Source organism: Falco biarmicus, chromosome 1 (genome assembly GCF_023638135.1).
Source record: "Falco biarmicus isolate bFalBia1 chromosome 1, bFalBia1.pri, whole genome shotgun sequence".
In the NCBI taxonomy this organism is placed as follows: domain Eukaryota; kingdom Metazoa; phylum Chordata; class Aves; order Falconiformes; family Falconidae; genus Falco; species Falco biarmicus.
The window spans coordinates 112,911,116-112,932,195 of NC_079288.1; the positions used below are offsets into that span (position 1 = coordinate 112,911,116).

The following is a 21,080-nucleotide window of genomic DNA, read 5'->3' on the forward strand; positions in this document are numbered from 1 at the left end:
TTGAGAAATGCTTTGCTACTGCAAGACAGTAAGAGCTATATAACAAGTTACAAGTCCTTCCTGGTCAGCTAGTGGCTACCTGAGTCCTGCGAACGAAGTTGGAGGGGGTTAGAGAAGAGTGGGCAGGTTGATGAAGTAGGGAGCTTGAAGGTGGCAACAGCTGAGTCCAGATCACAAGGAACTGATCGTTAAACCAACAAAGCTGGCAGCACCATTTTATTTAGGAAGATTTCAGGTCATCTTTAAAACAAGCAGCAGTGGCCAGCTGTGAGAGGAGTGGTTAAAAACTCACAGTAGGAGAGCGGCAAAACCCCATGGTAGTGCCCCAAGGGGACTGGAGAACAATGCCTACAGACTGGCATCTCAGGCTTGGCCTGTGCATGTCTGTGGCTCTGTGTTTGGGGAGACCAGGGGAAAGAGGATGTTTCTCTGACATCTAGTTAGGCAGAAGGTTGGCAGAAGTACTGAGAGGTCCTTCCATTTCCACCCAGTTGACTATTATTGCTGTTCTTCTATCCCACTTACTGTAGCGTGACAGTGGATTCAAATGTTACTGCTGGGAATGAACTGACACACACCTTCACACACAACGTAAAACGTAAGCCTCCTTCCCTTACAAATTCAGCTGAAAACCCCACAGACCAACCCTTTATTTGGTAACTACTGCAACGTGGGTAGCTGTTCGGTAACTACTGCAACATGGGCAGCTGTTCAGCACTGGGGGATGGGGTTGAGGGAAAGAGAGACGGTGCAGGGCTCTTTCTGGATCTCAATAAAAAGGGCTCAGCAACAAATAGCTTAATGACTGCTTTAACAAGACAGATGAGGAATACAGACAGCAAGTAAATTGTACATCCCTTCAGATGCTGAGCACCCCACTTTCATGTAGCATCAGATGGAGCCCAGATGGATTTTCCTGTCATGCATTGCTCAGAGCAGATGCAGCGCTGTCCATGGAGAGCAGCTCTCCCATCACCTGAGCTATTTTTTAATTTCCTTACAAGAAAACAACCCTCTTTCTAAAGGATGTTCTCATGAGAACTTGTTGCTGCTCTGCTAGATAAAGGCAAGGCCAGGCAGGTGGTGCAGTCGCAGTACTGTGTGGGAGCTGCCCGTGCCCCCCGCTGTCAGGACGAGGAGGTGTCCTGTGGCCAAGGGGTCCATGCAGCCCAGCAGAGACCTGGAAGCCACGCTGCCAGCCTGAAGCTGCTGTGTGGATCACTGACTCTGACGTGTTCATGGGCCCCTCGGTCAGGATCAATACAGCAGCTCAGGAAAAGCCTCCTCCCATCCAGTTTCACAGCCTTGGAGACCAGTTTGGCACAGGAACCTGAAACTTTGCTGGCTCTGCAGCCTGTTTGCTTTCAAAACTGCAACGGGCCTGGAGCTAGACACAGGCACGGGTTAGCATGGCAAAGATTGGGCATGGGTTTGGTACCATCAGTCAAACATTCCAAGGCGATCACTTTGCAAACGCTTTCACACTGCCTTCACTGCCGCGAATAATGCAGCCAAAACCTGCAGAGCTGGGTGAGAGCCTGAGGGCTCAGTGGGCAAGTCGTAGCCACCAGGGCTCTGGGTAGCTCTTTGGTCATTGCAACACTGTGAAAAAGATGGAAAGAACTCAAATACGTGATGTTCAGAGTGGTTTGCTTTAGATTCCCTTTGAAATAGGAACCAGGTGGCAACTGAGTGGCCATCAGTGTATACCTTTAAAGCAACCTCCCAGCATGCTCTCCTGCCTTCATATAGGGGCACTTCAGGGTGCTGTAGCCTTGAGTAGGGACCTGGCTTTTGGCTGCCCCACCACACAGTGAGTATTTACCCCCTCCTTACAGATGGGCTTGCTTTAGTTTCCACAGGCTGTGCTGCACTGCTGCTCCCAACCAGGCTTTTGCTTGAGGAGATGTGGCTTAGTTTGGCTTTTCAAGTGCAGGAAGGTTACGCTGGATGTGGGATGCAGCAGATCCTGAGTTACTGCTCTTCCCAGAGTCTGTCTGGCGTGGTGAGGCTGGGGCAGTGGTTGAACAGCCTTGGTTTCATGAAATGATCTCATTGCATGAAAGTACAAACTATGGATGTGAAGGTGTGAAGGCAGCTCTAGTCTTTGAAATCCAGTTCATTTTTGTTTGTTAGTTTTGGATTGCTTAGTTTTGGGTGCAGTCTTCTAAGACAAGTGATGGACCAGCACTTGTAAAGTTGCTTAAGGAATGTTTCATTGTCAGTCCTGAGCTAGATGAGCCTGATCCATGAGTAAAACTGTTTTATACTCTTCTATGTAGGTACTGGGGCAAGAGCATTAGGATGTGGTAAATGAGGTAACGTGAAGGACATGAGCATTACTATGTAATACAGTCTTTTGTGTAGGAAGATACATTGTGTTTCTAAGTTTGTATGTCCCAATGGGATAAAGATATTATAAACTAGGTCGAGATACTCTTAAGAATCAAGAGTTTGTGGAATATGCCATTCTGCTTTGATGTTTACATACATATATAATGGGGTCCTCACCTTAAAACTTTGGATAGTGTTCTGTGTGCTGCTCTGAAAGCTGTCTAGCCAGTGTCTGATTTACTTGCAAGTGGTATGGTGTCCTACAGAATATATTAAGTGAAAACAAATTCTAAGAGATAAGTAAAAAAAAAAATCAAAGGTGAAGGTTTTATTCAACTCAAAACAGACTACATCCGAACATTGGACTACCTAACTGAAGTCAAGCTTAAATGTTCACTTGATTTAAATACAGAGGCTGAAAATTGAATTAAGGAGGAAAAAAATCTTGTAAAATGTAGATAAAGGTCAGTGACTGTGGGAATTAAATGTTTAATTTCTTTAGCTACTTTTGAAATTTGAATATGAATTGCAACAGCTCATCTTGATGCAAATTTTCCTGTCTACCTCACAAGGTAAATAGTGACTTCATGATCTAAAATACATTTTAAAAAACAACGCTTAGCACGTGAACTACATAGTATTTTCTAAGTTCAGAGTTTAGTATGTGACTAGACCAGCTGAAGTAGATATCACAACTGAAAAATGTTCTATAACTAGACTTGTAGAAACAAATCTGCAGTTGAAAAGTTAGCGAGGCAAACTTTTGAGACTAAATCAAAGTCTGTGCAGAGCACATTGCTATAGGTGGGTAGGTGGAGGAAGAGTGGGAAAAACTAACTCTTATTGAAATAAAAATGAGAAAACCCCAAACCCCAGATCGTCTCCAGAAACGAAACGCACAGTGACCTGCCAGCTGTGTATAGATGGCAAAACAAAGAAGCCACATGCTCCACTTGGAGACATCTTCCTTTTTTTAAAAAGTGACTTAGAGAAGAGCAAGTTGGTGATTTGTACTTAGATCCTGGACCCTTTTCAACCCTTGTCAGAAAACAATAAATTTTTGAAGCATATTATAAAGTAGCATCTCCATGTATTCCGTAGTGGCTTCTGAAGTGTTTAATGTGGAAAGGTTAACTATTGATTGCAAAATAATTTTGAATTATTCCTTGATTTTTTTTTTTAAAAAAAGAATTTAAAATTTGCAACCCACATTCTCTCCCTTGGATAACTAAAACGTCACTGTTCCCTGCTTGCATTAGAGCTACTGGTACTTGGGAAGAATGGACCAATGTTACATTCACACAATTGTCTGGTGTTCATCCATCCACAACTAGAAGTGTTTTTTTGTTGTTCCTGGAGGCACTACAAACTGCCCAAAGAATAAAGCAGGGCTTCAGAAAATGTGTTTTTAAAAATTGGCTAAATTATCTCACAGTGAGGTATATTACCCTAACTTATAACTTTGTCCCAAGGAACAAGAAAACGTTCCGAGTATCTGGATTTTAAGTGCAGTAACACTCAGACTAAGAAATACCTGAATATTCAGGTGGGGCGTTTTTTCTTGTCTGACTGCATGTAAAAGGAGGAAAAGGTAATTTTTTTAAAGCAGAGTAAGTATCAATGTAAAACTGAGCTGGATTTACTCGTAGGCTTTAATTATCTGGGAGCACTGTTGCAAAATATAAACAAGTTCTGGCTCCACTGCCTGCAGAGGTTCCCCCTCCCTAATGCACACCCCATACTATAAGCTTAATGTATTTGTTCTTGTTTCTGGCTAGCACATAATGGAAGAGAACATATAGATGGTACTAGGTTGGAGGGAAGCGTATGGGAGGAGAATGAACTGTCTGAAGAGGATGCATATGGCATGTTTACAAAAGCTTCCTTTTCAATTCCTAGTCTGTTTTCAGGAGAAGCTTTAGATATTAGTTACAATTTCTTTTTATTAACAAAGACCACTGTGTTTGGTAGAGATGCAGGGAAGAAATGTAACTGCAAGCTGGGGGGTGGGGGGAGGGCAGTACATATGCAGAAGGTGAAGCAGCTTCTACTGTGATGGCATGCCAGCCAAGAGCTCTTCACCTGTGACTGATTCCTCAGCTGGCACAGAGCTTTCTTTTCACCCTTGGGGCTTTTCTTTTATTTGATTTCATTCTTTCCCCACTCCTAACTGTGCAAGTGACACCATTACATCCCTTGAGTCAATCCACAATTCAAGATTTCTTTGGACAGCTAAATTTTTTACCTAATGACTCTTACTAGATTGGCATTTAAAGCTGACCCTGTGTTCTCCAAAAGGATGGGTCAGTGTCACTGAAACATTAGCATTTTCCTCCCCAACATCAGTTAAACTATTGTTTTGCCATCAGTACAAGGCTGTGATTTGCAATTACTCGGTGCCTGCTTACCTTCCTATCATTATTTCTGTAACTGTTAGCATAATCAAACAAGCTGTTGCTTTGAGTCAGTCTTGCAGCACTATTACATGCTTCTCTTATTTATTTTCTGTACAGTGGAACAAAGCAATGCTTTGAAACAAAAACATTCAGTAAGTTTATACGGCTTTACATTTATTTTAAAAAAAGAAATATTTAAACACTTGTGTATTTCACCTGTGGATTATTAACTACAAATCAAATAGAGCTCATCATTTTGAAAAGGTTCACAAGTACAAAACGGCCTCCTTCTGGCATCTTCACATCCTCCTCTTCTGTGTGCTTATGTACAATACTGTGAAAAGGAGAAAGTGGCACATGTAAGAGGGCCCTGGTAAATAATGTGCAGAAGCTTGTTTACTTAAAATATCTTATTTCCATGGCTTGTAAAACAACAGTGTAATGAATCCTCCTCAGCATGAATGAAGTCAGGAAACTTTGAAGTCCAAGTTTCAAGAAATGCTGTCACATTTACACATTATGTACTACTTTAGTTCAGTATACACTTTATTCATAGCCAAACTACATTGCCAGCAGATGCTGGCTGAACAGAGGAAGAATAAAGCCAGCTACCCTGCAGCATTACTGAGGGGAGCATGAGAGTTTAAGCAGCAAAATTACTTGTCAGACACTAATGCTGTATGATCTTTCAACAAAAGCTGGAAATCCCAAGCACTTCAGGCAAAGCTAATGATTACCTGTGAAGCAGCAGACATCTTCCACCTGCTTGCTGGTGATATCCTTAGATCCATTCACAACATGAAACTGCATCATGCTCCTAAACCTGGGATATCTTAAGTTCTCTGCTCAGCCTGTTCTGCAGCCTCCTGCCTCTCATCCATTTGTTTTAAGTTCTATAATAGGTTCTTATTTCCATAATTGATTCTCCAGCTGCAATGTCACTGCACTCCTTAGCATAATAATCCAAATTCCCCGCAAAAAGCGTTTAGCCTCATTCAAGGATTTTCTCCTCCCAAAGCACTCTGTCCTGCTGGTGCTGCATTCTCTTTCAGTCTTTTTGTAACATAGGATTCAGTTCTTGTTTGTTTTTATTCCCTCCCTTCTTCCTGTCCTCCATTTTCTTAAGTAACTTGGTCAAACTCTGCTTCATTTACCTTCTTTACAAGTCTCTTCACACCTGACTTGTAAACCTTTTCTATTTTCAGATATTCTTCTTCCTAGCATGCCCCGCTATTACAGCCTAACTGATACCACAGTCATTTCAGGAACCTGGGATTGTCCTTGAAATGCACTAAAATCCACCTACTGCACTGGGATATTCAAAGGCTCAATAGTGAAGTGTTAGTGATTTTCTTGACTGGTGGTAAAAATATTTACTCATAAAGATGAAAATAGCCTCCAGTACTAATGAACTGCATTCAATCAGGTCTGGACAATTGCATCACATGAAAATATTAGTGTCAGCAATATCTGTACTGTATCGTAAATTTATGTGGTAGTTTGCCTAGCAAAACACAAGCTTCTATGGAGCAGAGGCCATCTAGGCAGGCAGTAAATGCAAAAGAGTAAACCTGTCAAACAACAGAACTAAGCTCTAAGGAAGGGTAGAAAAGAGCATGCTTCTCTAAATGAACTGCAAGTTCAGAGGCAAAGAGGGCCACAGGAATGCAGAATGCGCAGACACTGAAAAGCAAAACTGTAGAAGATAAATATGCTAAGGTTTCCAAGAAAGCCTAAAACTAATATTCTTACAAGCAGCTTGGTTATACCTCAGCCACTCTTCAAATTCAGAAGTAAATATCAAATCACAACCTTCTAATGAGCAATAACCAAAGGAGGAGCAGTTACCATTATTTCCTCGGATAAATGCGTCCCCATATTTGTTCTTTAATTGTCCATTTACATATTCTTCGGTCTGTTCCAGAGCTATATTCATATACCCATCCAGGCAAGCCAGGACACCTGAAGACAGTGACAATTTAAAACTGAATCAGCTTAAACTTTTTTTTTTAAATAAACAAAAATGCACTGTGTTTGAATAGTACTGAAAAAAACCCTGTATCTTTGTAACAGACTAAAAGCCCAGGCTTGGCTAGATGAGCCAGTAGGTCAGAGTATTCTTCCCGGAATTACACTGGGAGTGAGGAACCCCAGACACTTTCAAAGCAACTGTATCAGTTGATGTAAGAATGGCTGGGGTGGGGTGGGGGTGGTAAGAAGTCATTATTAGGGCATGACTTTCAGAAGATTGCTAACTTCCGCTTTGACAGTTTAAGTTGTCCCTTCTTATTTGTGTTTTAAGCCACACACCTAAAAAAAACCTGTAAGATTAAGTGTAACTGGATAATCAAAGGGCAAGGCTATGTAAATTGAGTTTCATCAAAACTTGTGAAGAATATAGCTGAAAAACAACCCCTTTAATACAGGACACCTTACACTTTCATAATTATCTTCATGCTTACAGATCTAGAAGAACATTAGATGCAAGTCTCTGATGTAAACAAAATTCTACATAATTTTCAACAGGCTAAGATTTTCAAATAATACTGAAATCTTCCCACAAAATTAAAATTACGTTGTTTGTAACTAATGCAACCCAAGGAAAAAAGTCTGTGCCACTTGTAATATTAGATGGGTTTTGATCAGGATAAATATGCATTTCAGTAGCACTGATTCTAGACAATATTCTCATTTCTCATAGCCCCTGTTGAAGGCTGTACTTTGTTCACACAGTGCTTCCTATGTGCTGGCAGCACGATGGCATTTTTGAATTTTAAATCACTCCTTGGCATCTACACCCACTGTTAAGATCAGAACCATGGCCATCTAAAAATTTAACTCGCCTGGTCAACAAATGGATTATTCGTGTAAGGAACCGAATGTGGGGATTAACAGATGTAAAGAATTGCTCAGAGAATACAATCTTATTTGTTAATAGTGCACAGAAAACAACTTGTAAAAAGCTGTATTAATTACCTCCATCTTGCATGTGTGTTTTCCTAACTTAATCCTTGCACACACGCAGAAAATACTAAAATATTTTTTTCCTCTGAAAAATACCCGATTTATTTACCTGGCATTAAAACTCAAAATATAGTGTACTGGCTGTACTTGGGGAGGGGGAAAAACCCCAGTCTGAGAATCCTCCTCTAGGACACATCCTCATTTTTCAGAAGTGTTACTGTAGTATCTTCCATGAAATAGTTAGGAGTTCAAGTTCTCCTGCCAGCTTGTAATAGTTTGAGGGTTATTATTTTCCTTTGGTTTTTTTCCTCTGTATCCACACACAGAGGAAAAACTGACTGCTTACAAAGTGTTACTAAATGCACCAAAAAACCCAACCCACAAGTCAAAACTCTTTCACTCCAGTAATGCAGAGTACACCATGTAACAACAGAACACAAAAAATATTTGTCCAAAATTTAAAATTGGATTGTGTGGATTTTCTTAAAGCTGCCACTTAGTAGGCCATAAATGCAGTACTTTCAAACTCTTTTGTTCCTAGAGTGCATTCATGGTTTTTTCATTCTCTTCCTCCTTTTCTTTGTGTTTACGCTCAGGCCATTAAATATTGTCACTGCCCGTCCTGGCTAGTATTTTATGTTTTATCTATATGTAGAGATGTTATAGTATAAATATCCATCTCTACACACAGAAATCATACGTATTAATTTAGCACTGATTACTTTCTCAGGGCTTCTTCCCTTAGATGAATGCAGCACTTGACAGCAAATCAAGACATTTTACAGTTACACATCAACACTTGTATTAGGACACGTTTGTGTATACAGTGGCTTGGAGGGTGGAGGTACAGACATAAAATTAGCAACAACACCTAGAGGGAGAATCTAGACAGGTCTGTAACAGGAGCCTGAGTTTACAAATATTGGTCAAATTTCTCCAGAAAACAAAATGAGTGCATATTTTTCAAATGAGAACAGCATAAAAGTTTTTAACTGCAGGATCACATCAAGTGGGAAGGAGAGCAGTGGGAAGTAAGAAAGGGAGGGGGAAACCAGTAACAAATGAGGGTGTTCATCAGAACTGTGGTTCAATTCCCCATAGGTCTGACTGTAGGCATGTTAAACTGGCTTTGTTGAGAGGGAAGTTGAGTAATTTATCTGCAGCAAATGGATCTTACCAAACAGAAGGTACCTGTGTTCTCAAAGCAAATAAAAAGTATGTCCAAAGACCAAATCCATTTTGGCCCTGCCTTGTGTACCTTTAGGTAAATGATGACTTGCTATAACTGACTTCAATGTGCTGTCACTACATCCTCCTGCAAGAAAGAATTTACAGTAGCCAAAGACCGATGAGAAGCAGTGAAGTTTTAAAGATACCAACCCCACCTGAAGTGCTCAGACAATGTGGTCCTCAAAGAAATGACAGACTGCAAATTTTGTCAGCTGGGACACTAAAGAGGCAAAGGAAGGGATAAGAAGGCACTGCTTGCTCTGTCAGTGACCAGTAACAATTTTAAACTGTCATAATAAAAAGCTTCCTTGTCACAGCACAAAAAACGTCTCCTCCCACAAGTGCTAAACTGAGCCAATTGAATTAAACCTGTCTGAAGGAGTGACCTGTACCAGAACCATTATGTTTTAGACATTTTATTCTGGAATGACTTAATTGTGCACAACAGGAGATACATGATAGTTTTAATTAAGTTTGGATACTACTAAAAAAATAGGACAGTCTGATTTTAATGGGAGTAGGACCAGGACATTTCACACTGTACCAAGAAGTTTAATTTACTGGTTAACACCCCCTATAATCCTACAGCGCATGAAAAGTTCTGGAACAGAACTGCTGGATTATGTTACAATGAACTGGGCATATAGCAGCAAAAGCCACACTAAGCTTTCTCCTGTATGTCCACAAGTCTTGATCTAAACCATGTCTAGGCTGTTGTTTAAACAAGAATGTAAATAACTCTTTCATCCCTTTAGGCTTATGACCAATAGCGGAGTTTACTGTTTGAAGCTTTTCTGGACCAAGGCCTATACTAGGAATGGGAGAACAGGAAGGTGAAAAAACCAGGTAGTTCCAACAAGGGCTGCTATCAGAGCACTGAAAAGGGGACTGCCTGGCCATTTCAAAAATTGTAATTCCAGCCAATCTTTACAAAAATCACTTCAGAAACTCTGAATCATCCCAAGACTCCGGTCTAACAATCTGTGATGAAGGACACTAATGATTTAGATAAGTAAATATCTCTAAATCTACCATTAATCTCCTTTTCACCAGTTTCTCCAGAGTTGCCTTTCTATTTTTAATGTCACCATTCTGAGATCTATATTCACATACTCCAAGATTCTGGATCACAGTTTTGTTTTTCAAAAGCAATGCATCTGTTCCAGCCATCCCAAACAATTACTTTACTTTGTGTGAGAGACAGATGGAGAACTTACCTCGATAATCAACTCCAGAATTTAATTTTACAACAACTGGCCTTCCAATGATTTGTTTTAGGAAGTCACTAGGGGTTTGCTTCCGTAGACTCATCTTGATCTTCTCTGGTAAGCTGGGAAGAGAAACGAGAAAAAACATTCGGGTAAGCAACACGCTCACATATGGTCTTTGAACGCTCAGTACAGACAGACGGTTCCCTGACTCTCCATACTTTCAGTAGAAGAAAATATCAAAGGAGATAAAAGCAAAACCTTAAGGTGGAGAGACAAAGCTCCTAGAGCCACAGCATTAAACCTTCCCTTTGGCATTTTTATAACTTCTGAAGTTATTAAGCATCCTTGCTTGCCATGCTGTGTGTCTTTGGAGCTTCCAACAGAGCCAAAGGCCTCTGTAACACGTTTTGCTAAAATGGTTTTACTAAAATTAGATAGCTAAGCCACAAGTAGCGGTTTGTATCTCTAGGGGGTGGGGTGAGAAGCCAGGGCAGGCTCTATACACAGAAGCCTGTGCTGAAAGAGCAGAAGTATTTTTGATCTCGGCTCCCAACTATGAGCAAAGAGTAAATTGGGAAGGACGCCTTCAAATGGATCAGTTACCTTAGACTAGGTTTAGGATTAAGGCTTGAGATTCGAGTTGTAGAAACCCGAAAAGATGCTGCGACTTCAAGACTGAGGGCGCAGCGCCCAGGCGCGGCTCGGTGCTCCCCCCGCAGCGCCGCCGGACCCCGGCCTCAGCGCCTGCCCCCCCTCCCCCCGCAGCGCCGCCGGACCCCGGCCTCAGCGCCTGCCCCCCCGCTCTGCCCTGCACGCCACCGGCGGCGAGCGGGGCTAGTGCTGCGGCCAGCCCCCCCCGCCTCCGCCGCTTCTGCCCGCGGCCGCAGGGCCCGGCCCCGCCGCCCTGCACAGCCCGAGCCTTCCCGGGCAACGCGCGCGTTCGGTCCCGCCGGTGGCGCCCCCCCTCCCCCGCCGGTAACCCGCCGGGCTTCGCCTGCCGCTGCCAAGGCGGCGGGTTCAGGCCCTGCTGAAACGGCGCGAAGCGCGCTCCGGCCGGCGCCTGACAGCCCGCCCGGGCCAGGCGCAGCTTCGCAGCCGCTTGCTTAGAAAAGCGCGAAAACGGCGGAAGCACCGGCTACAACGGGCGCACGCGGCGGAGGTACGCGCAACACCGCACGGGAGCCCCCCTCCCCCGCCCACGTAACCGGGCAGCCCCCACCCCACCCCCTTCTCCCTGCCCCCAGTCCCGTCCCCTCCCCGGGGCGGCGGGTGAAGCGCCGCTGGGAGCCCCAAGCCCGCCCCGCACTCACCGCGGCCCGCCGCCCCCTGCCCGGCGCTCGCCGCCCGCCGCGCTCCCGCCCAATCCCCGCCGGCCCGCTACGGCGCGGCGGCAGGGCCAAACGGCGCCGGGACGCGCGGGGCGGGGCCGGGCCGGGCCGCTCCCCGCCTCCTCCGGCAGCGGCAGGGCGGGCGGGCCGTTCCCACCCGCGTCCGCGGGGGTGGGCGGGTTCCCCAGCGCCGCTGCCCGGTGCAGGCCGGCTTGGCCGCCCGTGCAAGGCCCCGCGCCCCGCGGGCTGTGCTGCCGGGGTTTCCCCCGCACCCCGCGTCAGCCAAACACCCGTTTCTCCACAGAGATGCGGTTTTGTATGACTTGTTTCCACTTACAGTCACATAACGCCTTATGAATGTCCTATGGAAAAACCTGTATGATCCCATATACAACTGTAGTCTACTACGATGAGATCCTGTTAATCCCGAGGTGATCTGGCCCTACCGGGGCTGCCTCCTCAGACCAAGTGAGCAGTGGTTGCCACACTGACCAGGCCCGGGCAGCAGAGTGTTGCTCCACTCGCTTTACAAATGAGTTGCAGAACATTTTTATGTTGAACATAGGCTGAGATATGTTTTTTCCAGGTGTCATTTGGAAAAAAAAGTATGGCACAACAACAAACTGAACCTCTGTCCCCTCCTTTTCCTCTTTCCCCCAGCTATCTCCTGATGTCTGGAAAAAAAAAAACTTAAGGGATTGAGTACTGTGATAGGTGTTAATCAACTGTGAAAGCATCTGGACTGGATTTTTGTATTCTTCCATTATTGATTCAGTATGGTGGTGAAACTCTTAATCCTCGCTATACAAAGAAAACGTACTACAGCTTTTCAGAACACAGATTTGCATTCCTTCTTCCTTCCGGAGCTGTTTATCTTTTCATTTTGAACATGCACCCAGTAACATTTTTTTCCCCCCTAAAGCTTAGGCTAAAAGGCTTTAAGAGCCAAGGTTTGCAAAGCCGAACCGCGTTCACCTGACTGTCCGGTGAATGTCAAGCACAGGCATGGCCAGGAAAGTTGGGCCATGTTATGCCTGTGTTTCCAGGCAACCGTCGTGTTAATCAGGAGCATCCAACTGTGCTTGATTATATCTAGTACTTGAAGCAGAAAAGGAACATAAAATAGTTACTCTGGGGAGCAGGCTTGCAAAGTTTTATTTGGCCGCCTGGCTTCAGCACATAATATTTTGATAAGGGAGTATTCTAGTTTGCGTTGTGTTATCGATCTCCATGATAAAGACTGGGCAAAGATATTTTTCATGCCCGAGCTGGTTAATTTTCATGACAATTTTGCAAATCCAACTGGGAGAATTTGGTAGCCTTCCTTTCTGTGTTATTTCTGAGTTTGTCTTTAGAGCTTGTATTTCTCTTTTTTGCTAGCCATCAGAACCTGAAGCTATTTTGCCTTCTGCTCAGCAGGCTGCTTTCTAGCTAGCTTAGGCATATACTTAATTACAGTTTCTATGTGTGTGAATCCTTTGGTTGTCTGGTGTCGGTCAACAAATTCTTCTGTTTTTCTGCTTCATAATATGTTAACCTCACAGACGCATCCGTTTTGAATCATGGGCATTGAGATTGGCAGGTTTTGTATCCTTTGCTCCTGTCTTTCATGATTTGAGGCCAAGTCATGAACCCAGACCTTGGGTGATTTTCCTTGGTTTGCCATAGGTCTCGAAGCAGTCTCACATGCCGTTCCCAGTGGTAAATTAACTCTCGTGCAACAAGGCCTATGTTGCTGAGCATTTTGACGTAGCGTGCTTTGCACCTGGGAGGACAACTCCCATCTTGTACATTCAGGAAGATTATGTCATCACATCTGTTATTAGGCAACCTAAAGAATGTGTTATTTCCTGAGTGACAAAACCCCAGTGACCTCAGGAAGGTGGTCTTCAAAGGATTTAAGTAATCCACAGTTGGTGGACTCCTTAAAGATTTCAAAGCTTCCAGAGTGCAAATAAAATTAAGACGTCATTGGCGAATGATTCTCTTTTGTTTGTTTGTCATCTAGATGAAAGAGGATTTTGATCTAAAACATCGCATACCTTGCTATCAGTAGATTCTTTTAAATACTGCATGGCTTTATCCTTTAATAGTGTACTGTGACAGAGCTTTTTCAGCTGTATAACTTATTGAAATCAGTGAGATGCTGCCCTTGCGTTTTAATCAAGATGAACTTGAAAGGTGAACATTGTAAGTGGTAGAAATTATTTATAATTTAGTAATAAAAGTTTATGTCTAACACTCCAAATTTCATACATCTGCTATGTGCTGGCCTTGAGATCCAGAACAATTGCAATTGCCTTTACATTTGGCCTTAGATGAAAGGTCATAAATTACAATGATAGAGTCCGTAGTCGTTCCCAGCTCACAAAATTTCCATATTAACATCTTCACCTCAAACATAAATGGTTACAAAGTTACAAAGAAAAGAGTTGTGTTGGCCTTTGTCAACTGAACTTAATGATGGAAGTCGGTGGGTCATGTACTATTGCTAACACTTAAACATAAAGCATTGCAGAATTCTTGTTCAGAGGACCTAATTAAAACTTTACAGTTAACTTACAAAATGAAATGGGAATTTGACAGTCTCTCATTCTCTTTAATGTAGTAAAAACCGCTTCAAAGTTAGGAAGGTTTTTCTCTTCCAGCTACTTGAAATAAAAGCATTTCCATAGAGTGAAGTGGCTATACAACACAAAATGTGTTGAAAGGACCGTCCAATTTTTCTATTTCTTGTGAAGTGCACATCATTTATGTAGGTTAAAGACAGAACAACAACAATCCAGATGACAAAAGAATGTCTGTGGCAGATTTTGAAATCAGCCTAAATAATCCCTGGCTGCAAGTAGTAGATGAAAAAGAATATGTATTGAACAGTCCTCACCTGAAAATATGTCAGAGAGGACAAACCCATTCTAGCCACAATCACAGCATACCCCATGATTTTAACAGTCACCTTTGGTGCCTTCTTACATTAGAAAGGAAAGGAAAAAAGAAAAAGAAGAAAAAAAAGAAAGATTGGAAAATTATGCAATGAAGTTAGAGGCCAAGAATGAGTTCCAAATCCAGGGGAACTTGTCTTGTTCACAGCCTCTGAGAGTGTGGGGGCAGAAGGAGATGTAGCCTCCATGAAACAGTGCTGAGGTGGAGAAGCTCTGCAGTTCAAGGTCAGCACGGTTATTGCAGGGTTTCCTGAGGGCCCTGAAGTAAACACGGTATTGCGTTTCTGGAGTTTGAGAGGTGGAAGGTGAGATTTTGTTCCCACTGAAGCCAGTGGAGATTTTGCTAATTACTTCTCTGTACTAAGGATGCCTCTACAAATTATTGAAAATATACCTGAAGTCTCAAAAGAAATCTGTCTTGATGAGCTGGTATCAAAAATATAACTGTTAGACTGGTAGTTGTCACAACTTGGTTTTAGAAACTTCTTGGCAATGGATTCCAGCTGCTGAACAATCAGCCCACCAGCCTGATCCAAAACTCCTCCAGCAGATTCAGGGTATGACTCGTAGGCTGCAGATCCTTTCCATCCACTTGGGATCAAGAAAGCACCATACATGCTTTCTCTGCAGCTATCCCATGGGATTCCTAAGGGAGAACCTCACAGCAGGAGAGCTTTTGCAACCCAAGTACTTTGTCTGTTTTTCAGTCCTGAAAACCCTCCTGTGTCAGAAGAGTGAGGATTAACACCCCCCTCATCGCTGTGGACTCCCAGGCTGTTGTCTAATAGCAAGCAGTGGGTATGACTCGCTGGGGGCTCTGTATCTGGCTTTGTGTTGTCAGAGGTTGTGCTGTTTGCAGAGAACAGATGGGTGCTGACCTCACCTCGCGAGCTGGCATGAGCTCCATGCTCTCTGTCGCTTTCTTTTTGCTTCCGGAGCTGTGTTATTTTGATATGATTTGTGCTTCTTAGAAGTCGTCTTCTGATGCCCTGAGGGTATGCAATAGGACATTAAGTAATTGAAGGGTGCAGGAATGAACAACAGAAAGGAAGTATTAGGATCTTCCTCCTTTTCCTTCTCAGCAAACTTCCCAGTAAACAGGGAGCTGTGAGCACATCCTCAGGGAGCTGGGGAGAATAATGTGAGAACTTAGCCTGAGGCTTTCTGTCTGTCTCCTAAACTTTCAGGTCTGTAGAAAAGAAAGGGAGGATGCCTAGAAGCTTTCAGAGTTCACTTAAGCACCTCCAAGTTCCTGGGAGTGCTCTCCTTGGCTTCCCCAAGGGCCAAGCTTTTTCATGAGACTTAAGAGGTTTGACATCCCCCCTTTGCATGCATTTCGATGGGAGAGTTCGAGCCTTTCAGCATTTGAATGATAGTTTATCTGTGCCTATACAGTAAAAAAGCAAAGATTTTTTCTCCCCAAATGAAGGCTTAAGCTCTCCAACATTATTTCCCATGCTATGCTAAGATCATCAGAACTCCTGATTGCCAGCCATGTTCTCAATTAAAAAGTTAATGCATTTTTAAATTGGACTTTAATCAAAAAATATCAGGTTTGTGCTATAGATTTTAGATAGAAGAGCCTAATAAAATTCTGTAGTCTTCAAATTCTTACATTGTGCTCACCACCTGGGGTTGTTCAAGTCTTCCTATATGGGTTAAGTGACATGGTGACCTTTTGTCACATGTTTCTGTCTCCTACTATTCTTTCCAGTTAAAATACAGTTTGACAGATCATGTGAAAATTGTGCTTTCTGTTAAGTAAAGGCTGGAAGCTCTACTTGAACCTTTTCTGCAACACGTAGCTAGATTTTACCCAAAATATGATGGAATTGGGCACAGCCTTTTGTGTTTAGACTTTCTAAAATATGTGCATCAAAGAAGCACAGACAAGGGCTGAAGTGGTTACTTTAAATTGACCTTCCGGTGTAAAGCATCTGCAAGGTTAGTTCCCAGCTCCCCAGAAATGCTTCTGACACAGACCTGGGGATATGAAGTAAACATGAGGCAGCTCTAATTTGTAGCGTGGTAAAAACTATCCATACCATGTTCTGAAATTCAGTGAAGAAGGAAGATTAAAAAGCGTTCAGCCACCTTTCTGTCCCTCTCTGACCCTTACCACTTAAGAATCCAGCTGATGCTCTAGGGAAGAAGTATAATCTGACTCATAGGATGTGTAAGTGACTTTTTGAGAACTGACTGGATCTGCCATCACCTGACTTCTTCCGGCCTCTCAGCCCAATTTTTCCATTTATCTGACCCTCTACAGGTATTTCATATATGGGGAAAATATGTGTTTGCCTCTCCTTCGAAAGATCCCAAGAGCCTTTCCATGCATTTCAGCAAGCAGCGGATTAGGAATCAAGCCTAAAATAAATTGAGAGGTTTTTTTTCTATCCACACATTTCAGTCTTTCAGAAATTGTAAGACATAAACGTGAACCCAGCAGTGCTACTTCACTGTATAAAGCAGTTAGCACAGTTTAATTAATAGTTGCAACAGTAGCAAATTGAGTTTTATTGACACAGGCCACAACATAAACAAGAAGGTAATGCTGTGAAATTCAAAGCATTTGCTGACACATACCAAGAAAATATACTAGAAAATGAAAACTTAAAAAAATAGATTAAGGTTTCAATCTCTGGCCTTGCAAACTTCTGGTTTTGTTGCTATTGTATATTTGTACAATATGCAGAACCTCCTTAGACATTACTGAAATGCAAAAAAAAATATTTAATAATCAAATGTCAGAGAGAAAATAAATATACAAAGATGATTCAGTTTGTCTATGTGAGGAGCACCTTCCTGGATTTTAGCCAGACTAGAAGGCACATGCGGAGGCTACCAAGTCAATGTTTACTCTGCTCATCCACGTTACTGTTGTGAGGATACTGGAAATAGGCAAAAACAATGGTGTTTGTTGTAACTCAGAATACCTGGGTTCTCACACGCCTCTGCCAGAGGCTTCCAGTGTGACCTTGGGTGAATCACATCCTCAGTGGCTCGGTTCCCACATTCAATTAACAGAAATTTGATTAGATGGAAGAAGCTATTTTTATTAGTATAAATTATTTTTGAAGTGAAGGGAAAATAGGGAAGGTACATGTAGAAAAATCTGAAATCTTCCTAATTTCAGTAATGTTAAACATAAATATTTGATCTACTGTTAATCCAGGAGGTGAAACAATTAAGTATTTAAAATAATGGAGACTATGGTATACTCACTCTGTTCTTTCTGTGCCTTTACTACCTGAAGAGCTCAATTTCTTTAGAAATAAAATGTGATTTAATATCAATGTTAGGTCATTCCTAGAGCAGTTGTGAGCTGGTATTTTCCAGCAGCCTCTGTTCTTGGCCACTGACTACAAAATCATTATTTCTGAGGTTAAGGGTATAAAATGGAATGTGATTATTGTGTAACGTAACAACAAAAGTGGGTAAAATCAAAAGTAAGAACTAGGAAATGTATACATGCAAGGTAAACAGTTTTGTTAGGAATAGACCAAAAGCATAAAGTTTCATATTAATTCAAAAGTTAATTTTTAACGGAGTACATTTTACAGCTCTCTTGTCTTTTTAACTTTATCATCATTTCAGTGCATACACTAGCGAAAATAAGGATGCTACCTATAAATATAGATCTTTCAATATGGTGTGACTGCCTGTGACCCAGTCCCCAGGGCCTGCAGTTTCAGAGGTAGTATAACCTCAAACACGATGTTCAGCTCTGATTCCCTGGTGTTCACACATGCAAGAAAATATTCCTATATACTTCAGTCTTGATCTTGACTGCTTTTACAAGAAAAAAAATATCAGAAAAAAATTACATAAAACAGTATTGAAGGTTATGTACTAACTCTTCCAGGTCTGTGATAACAGGTAGGAATGAATATTATCTTCTGGGAGAGGGGAATGATGCAGGGCAACTGACTCACTGTTCCATAGTCTGTTTTTCAGCTCTGAGGCAAAACTGCCATCTGTGCTATCAGTACAGCTCCACTAGTCCTAGGAATTGTAGGAGCTTTAGGGCAAAAAAACCCCAAAAAAACAAACCACCACATGTTTTCTCACTCACCTAATCCTGCCTAGAAAATTTAGAGGGCAGTAGCGCAAAGTGCCTGTAGCAACCCAGACCACCTGTCATTAAAAATTGCACCCTTGCTACTGCCAGTGGACCTGCACAGGTGTTGAAAACAATGGAGAATGCTGAGAAAGCACTCAGCATAGGCAAGACTTGTGACTGTGGAACTGGGAAGGTTCAAAAGGCTCCTGTGAGGAGAAGAGAGAAGATACAAAAGCCTAATCAGTAGTCCTTGCAGGCTTTTGTGGCTAGGAAGGTGTTGGCAATGTTGCTGTAAAATAGGTTATAAATCCTTATGACCTGGGTCATTAAAGAACTACAGCGCTCATTACTTCACTCTGCTCTGCTCTACATAAACAGAGGACTTCATTCTGCAAAGCGGGAGAAAATCCCCTTTGCATTCAGGAGGAACTGGAAGGTGAAGAAGCAAGCTGTGTTCAAACCATGCATCACTTTTCTTTGGTTTCTTGCTTCATTTCACTTCCAGCTCCACTGAGTGACACATGCTCTGGTTTCCTCCACGACATATGTGGGATCCTCTGGTCTTGCCTCATCAGACCATATCCCAACCATGTCATCTCCTCAGCCACTTCATTTTTCCTGTGTATTCACCTTCCTGTGATACCCAAATATCCAAATAATTTTGTTGGGTCTTTTTTCTTCCCTCGCCTGCCCCATGGTTTTCACCTGGGTGCTTCTCTACTTGGAACTGACATTACCAATTGATTTCACATAATGCACACAGCACAGCCTAAATATATATTTCTGTCTCTGGATGTAGGGTTCAGACATTAAAATCAATGGCTTGGAGGTGAAAGGCTTCATCATCCATAAATAACTCTTGAGCTACTCATTTCAGCTCCTCAGAGTGTCAGCAATGGAGTATGTCATTTGGAAGATGAAATTTGAAAATACACATGCTATGCTCGCACGCTGAAGTTTCCTCAACTGGAGGGGATTCTAACAGTAATGGCGAATAGCAGTGGGTTAATATTTTCACACAAGATGGATAAGGAGATTTTTATTTTTTTTTACATGTAATAAAGAAACACCTGTTATCATTCTAGCTGTTAATGAATAATAAATGAATAATCACATGCTGTGTGAACAGTTCAGGGGTACACCAGCAAATGATGCAAATTCCAGTTTGAAATAAGCAAGACAGGCTAGTCTAGAGATGTAGGATCTGCTCTCACTTTTGTTGCTGAGCTGCTCTCAAGTGTTAAGACAGGTCATCTCACCTCTCTGTGTCTCAATTTCCCTTCTGTAAAACAAGAAGAATGATATATCTAAAGTGCTTTCAGATCAATGGACGAAAACTTTATCTAATAGCAAGGTATTATTAATACCCTAATGATGCCATGAGAGAAAATGATCAATAATTATTTATATTTTTCTTTGCTGTTTAGGAGGTATTTTTCTACTGTCTATGTCTTCTAAAGTCATATGCATAACAGCTGAATGTTGTCACTTTCTTGCAGAACAGACAAGTCTTTTTGTATCTATATGATATAAAGATGAAAAACAGGTTAAATTCTAGTATGTCATTTCTCTCAAGGCTGGAGGGCCAAAGTCAAAGGGAAAATCTAATGATTTACTGCATGAGCAAGTGTAAAATCTTTGCATTAATAAATTCTACAGGACTGTATATTCACGCTTTACTCACACTGTTTTTTAAGCTTGATTTTTTTTTAGGGAAAGAAATACAAAGGATTGCTTTCAAAAATTGCCCCACATTAAATAATCCATGTTTAAGAAACTGTGTGTTTATTTTTAAAGTAACCTCATTACTACCAGACTACTTTTTCCTTTTGACAGTAAAGCAGAGTGCTTATCTTCCATATTTTCATAATGAAAGCTCCCAAGCACAGGAGACTGTGGCAGATTTACAGCCTGCGAGCAGCAGAACTGACAGGCATTTTAATATGAAAGGAGATATGATGTCTTTAATGTACAGTGATGTCACTTCTAACAAGGTAGAAGCCTGCTTTTTGCACTGCAATCACCATAAGAAGTGAAACCTGCCTGCTTCAGGGGTGACCTTTTAACCCAGGAAAAGGTCACAAATAATAGAAAAAAAGACGGGACTCTGCTTACTCAGGTGGAAGGGCACACTGACGTTGGAGGAGCAAGGCTATTGTGGATGTGCATTATCTCCAGGAAGTTGAAGCTAGAAATAGTCTTGCTAGAGCTAACCTTGAGAACAGAAAAGGAAAGGATAATGAAAATCCTCGAGGGAGTGTTAAACTGAAAGCTAGATTGCCTGTTGACCACCTTTTTTCCTTTTATCCAGCATTGATTGGACCTAATAACTTGAAAGTGATATTGACAGCGATATAGTCTACCATTAGCTGGACACATGATTATTTCACTGAGAGAAAGGACAGCAACACTACCAAAACCTAGGTCTTTCATTCTACATTAGACCAATTAATTTACTATTTTCTCTAGGAAATATTTGCCAGTGATTTTAAAGGCTGATTTAAAATGTGCATTTCTTAAGTGTGCTTCCAGCTCCTGACTGAAAGGTTTTATCGTGTAATTCTGAAGCTGCACCATTCTTGATCCTTGTATACAAGAGCATAAGATGAGAA

General features: G+C 42.0%; 1 protein-coding gene across 3 annotated transcripts; it reads right to left on the minus strand.

Annotated features, from left to right (window-relative positions):
• Positions 1 to 4,883: 4,883 nt before the first annotated feature.
• Positions 4,884 to 11,590, minus strand: LSM6 (LSM6 homolog, U6 small nuclear RNA and mRNA degradation associated). Of its 3 annotated transcripts, none has more exons than XM_056322604.1 (4): positions 11,446 to 11,590; positions 10,142 to 10,254; positions 6,579 to 6,692; positions 4,884 to 5,064 (listed from the first exon to the last, which is right to left on the minus strand). In XM_056322604.1, exons 2-4 carry the CDS (start codon positions 10,233 to 10,235, stop codon positions 5,030 to 5,032), a joined length of 243 nt encoding a protein of 80 aa, XP_056178579.1. In that variant the 5' UTR covers positions 10,236 to 10,254; positions 11,446 to 11,590; the 3' UTR covers positions 4,884 to 5,029. The 3 variants fall into 3 exon arrangements, with proteins under 3 accessions (XP_056178579.1, XP_056178571.1, XP_056178564.1); XM_056322596.1 differs by having other exon boundaries at positions 10,142 to 10,246; positions 11,446 to 11,526; XM_056322589.1 differs by lacking the exon at positions 11,446 to 11,590 and adding an exon at positions 10,739 to 10,762.
• Positions 11,591 to 21,080: the final 9,490 nt, after the last annotated feature.

Coding starts and splice junctions, on each gene's coding strand:
- LSM6 (XM_056322604.1), bottom strand. CDS start 10,235: ATGAGTCTACGGAAGCAAACCCCTAGTGACTTCCTAAAACAAATCATT. Junction 6,693..10,141: donor TTCTGGAGTTGATTATCGAG/GTAAGTTCTCCA, acceptor CACTGTCTTCAG/GTGTCCTGGCTTGCCTGGAT. Junction 5,065..6,578: donor ATTTATCCGAGGAAATAATG/GTAACTGCTCCT, acceptor TCCTTTTCACAG/TATTGTACATAAGCACACAG.